This window comes from Aedes aegypti, chromosome 3 (assembly GCF_002204515.2).
Source record: "Aedes aegypti strain LVP_AGWG chromosome 3, AaegL5.0 Primary Assembly, whole genome shotgun sequence".
In the NCBI taxonomy this organism is placed as follows: Eukaryota; Metazoa; Arthropoda; class Insecta; order Diptera; family Culicidae; genus Aedes; species Aedes aegypti.
The window spans coordinates 100,291,699-100,304,021 of NC_035109.1; the positions used below are offsets into that span (position 1 = coordinate 100,291,699).

At 37.6% G+C, this 12,323-nt stretch overlaps 1 protein-coding gene across 5 annotated transcripts in view; it reads left to right on the forward strand.

Moving 5' to 3' along the window:
- The window catches only part of LOC5569287 (transcription intermediary factor 1-alpha), a 162,285-nt gene that overhangs the window by 95,425 nt on the left and 54,537 nt on the right, over positions 1-12,323 (forward strand). For all 5 annotated transcript variants that reach the window (XM_021852201.1, XM_021852202.1, XM_021852200.1 and 2 more), the window contains exon 2: positions 8,922-9,419. In XM_021852201.1, coding sequence (XP_021707893.1) covers positions 8,922-9,419 — 498 coding nt within the window. The remainder of the gene's footprint in view (positions 1-8,921; positions 9,420-12,323) is intronic.

Here is a 12,323-nt window from a genome sequence, read left to right on the forward strand (position 1 = left end):
TTTACTAAGTTGTTCTAGATGTCGCTACAATGTATTATATGCAATCAGGTTCAATGAGTCCAAGCTGAATTTTGTTTCATGTCAGATGCTCTACTGGATGAACAGTGGCTTTCTCATTTTTTCCAACGGCGAGGTATATGCAACTATGTTCTATGTCACCCTATTCAAAAAATCCAAAAACACGTGTATCCTTATTTCGGATAAGGAAGAAAATAGCAAATTTTCACGGAATTCGGTGACCAACTAGATCGGTTTTTCATGGAATGGCTGTATTATGTAACACTCCTAAGCTTACCACTAATAAATCCTTAAAGAATTTCTCCTCACTTTTTGGGTGCTCTTTTAGAGATTATCCTGGGAAATGATTTATTCCAGTATTTCACAGCAATTCCTTGACTTCTTCAACTTCTAGGATTTATAGCGCTAAGAATTATCAATAGATTTCAATAATTCTTGCATATGTCTAAGTTGTATATGTGCATAAAAAATGTGCAAAATATGAAGCAAATCCATCAAGAAATAAAAAGTTTGCTTGAATAGAGAAAAATATGTGTCTTTCAAGACAAAAAAGGGACTACTTTGGATACTTTTAAAAAGCAATACGATTTGATAATAAAATGACTATTTTCGAATAAATTTTGAGCTGATTCTATAGATTACCTTCAATTATGATGTTCTTAAACGTTTCTTGTTGATAAACATAATTGAGAAACTTGTAAATTGCGAAAAAATACGCATACCTATATAACTCTTTTCAGCAAAACATGCTATTCATAGCTTTTAGTTTTCAGTACGAAACTCGAGTTTACTTCCTTTTGAATGCAACTGTCAGCAACGCATGCTCGATTGTTCAAGTTGATACAAACGAATGTTGTAAATATCAAGTACTGTGAGGATTGATAAGGTCTGATTTATAATGATTAACCTTCGTTCTGATTCTTAATGTTACATACATGAATGATATGGAGAAGGATCTCATTAATTCCTGTACTGCCGTGCGGGGTGACATTGGGCCTAGGGGGTGACTTTGACCGCCTCTTTCGATGCATCTCATGGCTAGTAGAAACGTCGTAAAATTAATCTATGACCATCTATTGGCTATTTAGATTGTATTCTTGAAGCTTGACACATTGTTTTCATTATTCTAACAATAGCTTGCTGTAAAACTATTGGCCCAAAGTCACCCCGCACGACGGTAACCAAGAGTATTTTTTAGCTTAAGTGCAATCCATCAAGTACAAAAATAATGTTTTATAAGATCATAAATAATTCAAATTTTAATTGTGATAAAATTATTTTGGTTCCCAACAGTTTTGAGATGACGTAAGGATAGTTTATTTGTAGCAGATGAAGGATACAATTACTTTGTACTGTGGATTCATGTAAAATATGACTGAGAATTATGTTTTTAAGGATTATGTTGTGAGTCTACTATTTACATGTATTGAGATGTATATGTTATATTGGTATTAACTTTTTCGATTCCTTTGTTTATTTATTTTGTGTTGTAAAATACACAAACCATCACTTCAATATAAAATAAAAGCCGTAAAATTATGGCTTTTGATCAATATTTTTTGTAAAACAATAATTTTTGACATAAAATTGAAGAACCTGAGATGGATCGCAGCAAGCCGTGCGCGCGGGCGGTTGCGTTTTGCATTTTCTGTCACGTTTGCTTCGGTTCCATGGCGAAAAATAGAATCGGCTGATGGCGCTACGCCACTTGTTTTAGTTTTGCAAATATTATGAGCACATGATAACAATGTGTAAATATTAAACATTTGTCGGCCAGAACGTTTACCGAACGTATCCTATGGCAATACCCTTTCCATCAACATTCCACAACATCCCGTAACACCTATGAGAGGTCGTAGAGTTCTCTGCATCTTCTTAAGTAGGTGTTCAATCAATCATCATTTAGTTAGTTTAGTTAGTCCCAAACTTCTCACGGGCGGGAAGGAGGCAACCCTCATACAATGGTCTAGGACTGTACCACCTACGAATTTGTGCGAAATGCTTAATGCTAATGTTAATGCTAATGCTAACAATAATTTTTGACTTAAAATTATCACAAATTTCTATGGAACATGACGATTTGATAATTTTGTGACGCTCCTAATAACTTTCCAATACCAAATGTTTTGTACCCTGCGAATATGTGTTCGGACTTTTTCAATATATTTTATTGTTGATGTTGTTCTAAAAAATGTTCAAACCTGGTTGTAGAGTATACATGGGTTAATAAAAGTGCTGAAGACACAAAATGGCTCAGATTAATATTTATGCTGCAAATAAATCCAAAACGGGAGTGTCCAAAGTAGCCCCCGGAATCAAAAGTAGCCCCGTCTGACGGTAGTTATTTCAAAGGTTTCTTCGGAGATTCTTCATAATAATCCTCCAGGGATGCTAAAATTATCTCCGGAGATTTCTTCTAAGTCCGTTCTCGAGTTAATTCTACGAATTATAATTTAAAAAATCTCAAGAACTCGCTGTGATTTTTCTTTTATTTTTCATCTTTACTTCTGCAATTCCTGCAAATATTTTGTCTAGATTTTTCAGGATTGTTCAAGGAAATCAATCTGACATCTGAGATCTGTTCAAGAATACTTCGTAAAAAATCCTTTTTTTAATTTCTGGGATGTATTCATGATTTGTTTTATATTTCGGCTCAGAATCAGAATCCCCCTAAAAATACCTCCAGCATATAAAGTTATAGTCGTATCGATCAGTCATAACTTCTACATACGAATACTAGGATTGTTTGGAATATAATAACTGGAAATATTCTGAAATGATTCGTCACTGAAAGTAGGGCTAGTAGCAGATCTTTTTTAATCGATTTTTTTAATGTTTGTCCTTCAAAGTACCTTTTTAACCAAAATGGTTACTACAAACAACCATTATCTTTTTTTGTTTGCAGTAAATCCTGATGCAACCTTTTTGAGACTCCAGAGAAACTTTTAGAGACTTTTACGTGATTGTTAGGCAATTGATCCGGAATTTCTTTTCATATTCCTTGAAAAATATCTTCAGCGATTATTAGAGTGATTTTTTCTGTAATAATTTCTAGAATACCTCTAGGGATAACTCCAGTTCCTCTAGATTTATTTATTGTGTATTTATAACACTTTACACTAGAAAGGTGTATCCGTGTCGGCAAAGTTCCAATTCCTCTTGAGATTTTTTCATGAATTTTCAAACGAATTCGTGCAACAGTTCTTCCAGTGATGTTTCAAACATTAAGCTCCAGCGTTACTACCCTCAGTAGTTAATACAGGGATCACACATCAATTTTACACCCACCATTCGAAAGATATGGTATCCTTCCTTCGAAAAAAATGAAGGTGCAGTCAAACCTCCATGAGTCGATATCTGAATGGACCATCGACTCATGGAAATATCGAGTCGTGGAAACAAATTCCCTGGAAAGCTGTTTGAGGGGACCATCATAGTAACCATGAAATTTTGTTTTTAGTATGGTTCCATGAGTCGATATCGAGTCATGGAACATCGACTCATGGAGGTTTCATTGTAATAACAATTTAAGGATTTAGGGCTATTGAGGGAATTTTTTCAAACTAAAATCTCGTACGCTGGATCATTTACCACTCATTAACAAATCAAAACATCATCAGGCTTACATTCACCATTCAAAACAAAACTTCCTGAATAGTCCAGTAGTTCATTCATAGATCCATTCAGAAGTTAAACAAGAATTTCTACAAATCGTTGATTAACAAACATTACTTTTTTCAGGAATTTCTCCTTCGATTATTGAAAAAAAAAACCCTAGTCAATTCCCATGAGATATCTCTGAAATACTTTGATTCAATGGAACATCTTTCAAATCTTAGTTGCGTCGGCAGATTTAATTATTTGAATTCAAGAACAATTTGGACAACCTAGAATACCTTATATACTTCCATAGTACACTGATAGGCAAAATAAAGTGCCCACCTCACCAGTTTTCGAATTTCTCTCATTGATTTGGTTCAAATTAAAGTTAACACACCGAAATCTTTTGTGATATTTTATTTTTGATGTTCTTTTAAAGTTGCACTTACGAAATTTTGATAAAAAAAAAAATTACTCAAAGAAAAAGAAAATCAATTTGTATTGAAAAAAAAGTAGTGACAAAAAAAAGTGCCCACTTCCTTCTTGGCCCAGAAAATATGATTTAAGAAAAATAAAAAGCAATTTAATAGTTAATGTGTCCTCCTTAGGCCTTAAGGACTTGCTGGAGGCTCTTCGGCATGCTTTTCACCAGGTTTTGTAGGTGTTTTTTTTTTCCTTATTCGTTTATTTATTAGGCTCGGGCGTGCGAAGCACATAACGGAGCCGACTCAATTCGTATTTGATTAATACACATCATTGTAAATAAAAAAAAAAACACAAAATTATTCATAATAAAAGATAATCTCATCAACTGGAGTATTGGTAGCAACCGCGATCCTCTGCTTATCTTCTTCCATCAGCAATTTTCGTTCTTGTTCATCTTCAATCCAGTGATACGTTAATATTCTGTGCCTACTCTTGGTGGGAGAGGCATCCGGGACTGTGGCCAAACTGCTATCGTCACTTTCACTCGATGCTGATTTTGTTTTGTTCCTCCTTTTGTTTGTCTGCTTCGTTGTAGAATCTGAATCTCGATCCGTATCAAGCGACCGTTGTCGTTTGGTTTCCGCCTTCTTCAAACTTGCTGGACTTGTTTCGTCCATTGTGTTTTCTGCTGCAACAATAGATATTTCTTCTTCTGCTTTTTCAGGATTTTCTGGCGCTTTCACCATTTTCTTTTGTTTTTTCTCGGCCTGGCGTTCTCGCAATACTGGACAACATTTTTTCAAATGTGTATCGGACTTGCAGGTGAAGCACTTTGGTTTTATACCGTCGTAGAATATTCTACCTTTTCGGTTGCGGAAAAAGAGAATATCCGGAATCTCTTTCTCGATGTCCATATAGACACCCCTTACACCAGTGTACATTTCGAGTTTGAATTCGGCAGGAAACCGCTCACGCACAGTTCGCTTCACTTTTCCATATTTTTCCATCACTGATGCTAGATCAGCATCTGGCACTTCTGGGGGTAGATCGAACACGCGCACATAACGAGTATTGCCCGCTACCGACATACGCACCATTACCTTGTCTCCATTGCAATAATGGAATGGAACCACCTCGTCATTGTTTGCGAGAACAAACTGCATTGCCGATTCACATTTGAAGCGAATAAAGACAGCCTTTTCATCGGAGATTTTATAGGCCGTCTCCATCAACGACTGGTCACCTTTCAGCGCCTTGATAAAGCTGACCATATCCGCCACGGCTGGTTGTGCGGCATCCCCAGGAAAACGAAAAGCCAAAGTATTTTTCACTACTAATTCAGTCGACATCTTGATCACGTGACACGTACACCGTAGACGACCAGGCACAAAATTCGAAAAAAAAACTCTAGCAAACGAACAACACGTCCATCCACATTGAGACGTGAGAGATCACTGTTTTGTAGGTGTTGTGGATCTAGTTCTCCCCAGGCGCGAACCAAAGGCTTCAAAATAATTATTTTTGTTGGTAACACCAGTTTTTTCAACCCTGGCATCGAGAATCGCGCACAAATTCACAATGGGGTTCATGTCTGGCCTTTGTGGAGGTCATTCCAGCGGTTTAATCTGACAAGACCGGAAGAAAGACTTGGTCTTCTTTCCAGTATGCTTCGGGTCGTTGTTCTAGAGAAACATGAATTTCTCTTCAAGGCCCGTCTGGATTAACGAAACCTCCAGATTTTCCCGCAAGATGTTAATGTAGGAATCTGCCGTCATTATTCCGTCGATTTTCACGAGGCTTCCTACTCCACTCCATGAAAAACACCCCCAGACCATCACATTTCATCACATCACACCTCCATGCGTCACCGTTCCTTGAATGATGGAAATCGTTGAAATCAAACATCATTGGCAGATAGGCATTTTTTTCAGTTCGATTGAACATGATTTCAGTTAGGCCTCTCCAGTTTGGCCTTTTTATTAAACATAGTTCCCATTAGGCCTTTCGGATTTTTTTTTAATTGCATTGTATGCAAAATTTAATAATTCTAAATAATGAACGGACGCAGTAGTTTCAACCCCCAACAAAAAAAAAAAAAAAATGCAAAATTTAAGCGATGTACACGGCGATAAAATTTTGGTAATAAAGGTGATTCATTTTGAAACACTTTTAGAAGACAGGTTGTGATTCTTCATGATTAATTTCCCCAAACCCGTATGAAAGTTACTTACGTCGATTTGAAAAAGTAATCGAGAGTTGCTCTCACCTCGAGTGACGTGAGACGACTAATGTTAGGGCCCTATTTTATAAGTCGAGTCCATCAAAAACGACTCGACTGGAGTCACTGTCGACCAAAAATTTCACTCGACTCGGCTCTGTCACTCGAGTTTATCGACAGTTGTCACTCTAAGTGACTGGATTACTATGGGAGTCGACGGGTGACATCTGCTTCCTGCCTACTTTGATCGACAATGACTACAAACGAGTCACATGAATCCGCTCGATTTACAAAATAGACCCCTTAATCAAATGGGAGCGAGTGGACAATTATCACCTCATTTGACTCGTCTCACCTCACAAACCGCGCAGAATGAGCACAACATATTGTAACCCCACAGTTATGGATCAACTAAGGATCACTTTTCAGAACAAAATATGTTAGAAAATTATGGTGACGCTATACAAAACACAAATACCTTCTTGGTACTGCAGAATATAGTTGTTTTCGGGTATATAACCAAATTTGGATTTACCCAAGTATAAAGTAACCAGACGTCCCGGATTATACGGTACAGTGCCAATACTTTTTATTTTAGTTCAATTAGTATGTAGTACATGCCTTAGATTGAATATGAATGTGAATTGTACATCAAATATACGCAGCGCTTCATTGGGGATGAGATCTGACAAGCGTCCCGGATTTTTTCCGGGACACATCTGGTCACATTACCCTAGTAACAATGCTGCTCAAGCAGAACGCATAACATATAAAGCTAACATTCTTCTTCTTCTTTGTGGCGTTACGTCCCAACTGGGACAAAGCCTGCTTCTCAGATTAGTGTTCTTATTAGCACTTCCACAGTTATTAACTGAGAGCTTTCTTGGCCGATTGACCATTTTTGCATGTGTATATCGTGTGGCAGGTACGAAGATACTCTATGCCCTGGGAATCGAGAAAAGATCCTCGACCAGCGGGATTCGAACCCACGACCTTCAGCATGGTTATGCTGAATCGCTGCGCGTTTACCGCTACGGCTATCTGGGTCGCTAAAGCTAAAATTACTCTATACGTAAAATTAAAGTTGACCTATAGCCTATGGAAAAGGCCAAGAATTATGGTTCACGCAGTTAAAATCTGTTCTGCGTAATTGCAACTCCATTTGATGAGATATTCTCCGATAAATCCAACTCTGATTCGTATGTGTGTGCTATTCATAACTGTGGGGCGTCAGTGACGTTCAACGACGTTCACCAGTTGTAAATTACGAGTGAAATTGTTGTGATGTTTTTAAAACTAGTTAAGTTTTTATTGATGTGTTTCTTTAAGCTGAACGTAATAAACAATTCATTCTGCTTCATATTTATAATTTGACTAAAACTTTATTTTATGAAAAATAAGCCCATCTTTAGTAAACTATCTGAAGCTTAGCATTTTTTGTTGGTAATTGAATATGAATATGTTGAATATGAATATGTTTGGTAAATTATTCAAATCGCAGCTACGACATGTGCAAATGTTCCCTAAACATACCCCATATGCTTTTACCATCCCACAGTGGCGCATGGCCGGACAAAACCTTAAAAATTCATGTTCTCAAAATCACTCGTCAATATTTTTTATAGACTTCTATACTATTGAGCGACAATTTCTCAAAATTTGGGATTGATCTGTTCTGTTTCGATTTTTGGCAGCATCGTAAGTTTGTGAAAGTCAGCAAAATAGGACTGCTCGAAATTCATCAACTATGATTCACCTAGCAAACTTCAAACAGACGAATCTCAACGACATCATAACCGATTAAAGCTCAATAGGTTCCATTTGAAAGCGTAGTTATAAGCCATAGTTTTGGCTGTAATTATATAATTTTTAACATATCAAGTTGTTATTTGTAGCAAAAAAAGTTTTAAACAATCTTTCTCCAAAATTTTGGTAAATTTTCAAAACTTCGTACGTTTTATGTGAAGTGTTTCGGGAAAATGAGTCACTCACTATGAAGCAGCAAATCATCCATACTTTCAAACGTGCAATAGTTTTTCTTGCCCCTTTTTGCCCCTAGAAGAGAAAATTCCATTTTCATTTTTCATTATAATTTATCGATTTCCTCATTCAAATCTATATTATTTGTCATAATTTGTTTGAAACTTTAGTAGAATTTCTAAAGGAAGTCAAATTTGTGCCTCTAGTTCAGGTTTATGCACAAATTTCTACATTACAACAAAAAAAAATGTAGAAATAGCCTTTTTATACGATTGGATGAAAAAACTTAATTTGGACTAATTTCACTAGAAAATCGAATTTTCAATTTGACTGTTATTTCCAACGGGATGATATCAGGTATCCAATATAATCAATAGATTATCATTATCAAGCAATTTGAGACGTATTTGAGGTTTTGTCCGACCTATGTATGAAGGACCGCCACTGTGCATCCTTCGTGGCCATAGTTTATTTCACAACGAATGGCTGGCATATCGACTGTTTAATAAATGATTCATGTATGCAAAACTTGATGAAATTTCAAATTTAGTCCGCATTAATTTCATTTGGCAGCCCGTTTCGGACCACCGTAGCTTACCCACCACATATCATATGCTTTCTAGTCTGCATAAATATACATGATTTTAATAAAATTTCCACCTTTTTTTCTCATCTGCAGGGAGACGCCCCGGAAACCGCCTCCACCGACACACAGATCCAGACCAAGTGCGTCTGGTGCCAACAGATTCTGGCCACAACCGATCGCCCGAAGCTGCTCGAATGTCTGCACGTGGCGTGCGATCCTTGCGTGAAACAAAAGTTCTCCGACCTGCCACACAACACACCGGTCCTGTACTGTCCGGTGTGCAAAATGGAATCCCGGATGGAGTTCATCATCGACAATGTGTTCCTGAGTGAGAACACGGCCGACGATAATCCCGGCAGCGTCGAGTCGACCAAGGACATGATCAAGTGTAGTAGTTGCTCGGACGATGCCATCGCCACCTCGTGGTGCGTCGAGTGTGCGGAATTTATCTGTGATAGCTGTGTGCAGGCTCATCAGCGACTAAAAATCACCAAGGAGCACACGATCAAACCGAAGGAAGCGGCCTGCAGTGAAACGCCCGGAAGCAGCGGTCTCCCCGGGAAGAACATTATGTGTCACATACATTCGCAGGTAGGTGGTGTTTGAGAACGTGATTTTTCACGACTTGAGAGCGAAATGGAAATGAACACGTCTAATAACCGCGACCGGACAGGGAAACGTGGGTGCGGATAATGTTGTTTAATTTTGTGCTTCCACCTCTTCTTGGTTCTTGGGCCATAACGGGGACAAGGAGAACGTGCCTCTTCGAGTGGGTCGTGTCTGAAATCATGGGGGTGCGATGGAACGTGTGATTAGGTTTAGATTGAAACGCTAGTAGGATAACATCTTTTGAGATTTGCGGAACGTGTTCGTATTTTTGTAGAAATTGTTCATCTGACACGTTTTGATGTTGCTCTCTGCTTGCTAGACACGTTTGAGTAGTATGCATTACTTCATGTTTAGTATCTAAATTTATCGAACTAATACATTTACAGGAGCAAATCAGAATTAAAATTAATGATTTTGGTTTCAAATGGCGTTAAGTTTATGTTTTATACGCCTATGCATGATGATAGCAACTCCTACACATGCTCCCTCCAGGCGATAACTACAATTCATGAACAAGTTTGGACCTCTTCTGAGTTCGGATTTCGGTTTCAAATAAATTTTAGTAATAAATTCTAAACTATACGCATAACCCCTCCCCTTGGTTATGCGACCTTGCCGCGATGGGAGGGCATAATCCATTAGCCCATATGATGGAAACCAAAGGCGTAACCTGTAGTGGTGGCACAGACAAACAGACGTCACACTCTCATCGCTGTCCATCGACCAACTTTTTAACGATCGATTCAAATATTGAGTAGGTGGTCAATCGACCACCCGCAGCGCTCGCGTCGTTTTTGTTCGTGTTTGACGTTTACACACTACCGCCACCTGTTGGTCCATTGGCCAACTACAGTGTTTTTAGCATTGGGCGTACATGATTTCGCGACTATGATTTTGATCGAGATTTGTTCTAAGTGTTACGTCTGTTTCTCTGTGGTGGTGGTATCACATTTTGGCATTTTTTGCTTAAAGCCGCATCATAATTCATATGGCATAGACGCAATAATATCTCGGATGTGATCCAACGGACATTCTGCGTCATTGATAGAATTGATGCCCATTTCAAATAATTAATCTATTCGAAGTGGACATTAATACTATTGGTGACGTTCAGTTTGCCTTTTGCTAACCAGAATGATCCGTAGCCACTCTTACTATTAGCTAGCTAGATACATCGTTATCATATACGACGTAGAGAATACTTTGGAACTCTTAGGAAAATTACTAGTAAATTCACTGAGTAGAAATAAGTGGCGACAATCTTATTTTAATATGGTTTTTACATTGCCATAATAAGAAATACCTCTTCTGTAACAGCGGTATAAATAATCTAATTCCAGCTTCATTTTCGCAAAATTTACAAGTAGAAAGTAGGCGTTGTGAAGCATTGCATTTGCCACCGAAAAGTGAATCTTGTAGGAGACTGTAATAGAAGCCTAAGGTAACTTTACTCTTCAATGTTCACTATAAAAATGACTATGGAAAGTAAGACGCTGAGATCGATCATTAGGGTACACTTGCTAGTTTCGAAAAACTATTGAACAGACAATGTAAGCGACTTTTTTTTTCTTTAAGGCTCAAGAATTCATCATTCAATCATCAACGATCATCAACAATTAAAAACCAGTTTTATTGTTCAAATTTAAAGACATCCTTAAGAAAATCTATCACTGCATTCCAGACAGCAATTGTAATGCAATGATAGATTTTCTTGAGCATTGCTTCAATTTTGAGCAGAAAAACTGGTTTTGAAAATATCTAAAACGATGATGGTTATTTTCCTCTTAAGGATATATGAACGTAATGACCAATAAATACTTTAACCAACAAAAAATGAAATTAACTAGAACTCTTACTAAACAGCCTAATTTTGTTAAGACTTGACGACAATTGACATTTAAGACTCTAATCTTACGTAAAAGACAGAAGTAATCAGAATAGCACTTGGATGACAAATTATTCAAAACCATTTCGACTAGACAGTATTAGTAATGACACTACTATTTCAAACAAATTCTGATGGAGCTGCTGATTTTCACAATGCTTCCTATTCTCAGAAGCAAGGGAATATGCACACTTAGATTTTTTCCACGAGCTCGGCTGTGCGAATCTCGGTTTCCCGATTTTAACCGAGACTCAGCTAACAAATTGTCCGGTTGCTTAGCAACGAAGCACGATTTACTGATACTCAGCTTTTATTTGCTGAGATCCCAGGAAATTAGTTTGCCGACTACTCGGCTGTGCGGATCTCGGTTAAAATTAGCCGAGGCTCGGCATTCTAAATTAAGTGTGTGGGTACTTTTCAAAAACTACCACGTCACAATACTAATAAAAAAGCAGTGTTCTTGTGGGCGCAATTGCCTAGTCCATTTGAGTATTGGTCCTGGTAGAGGGGAAACTTGGCAAAAGCCAGACCGAGGGTTCAGCCTTGACAAGTTAAGCTGTCAGGCAGCTCCAACTGAATACCATACAATAAAAAAATTTCTATACTATACGCATAACTTTCCCATGTATATAAAAAATACCGCAGAACATTTTTTGCATTTGTTCAGCTAAGTAATCAAAATCAGAGGAAAACATGTTCCCAGAACTAGGCACATTTCTGGGATTTTCAATTGATGAAGAGGGTGAATTATGCGTACTTGTGACGCCTTTGCACCGTGAGTAGGTTAAAAATTAGCTTGTTGATGAACGTGGTTAAAATTTACCCGGTAACAGGTGTGATTGTCAATCAAGCAATCTCCAGTTGAAAAATGAGAAATGTTTTGTAATTCTCTCTTCAGAATTACGGATACGATAAACGTTTCCGTTCATATGCCTGATACGACCCTCCATAAATCGTTTGCATGAAGGGCGATCATGGACTTTATTTCCTTCGCAGTTTGT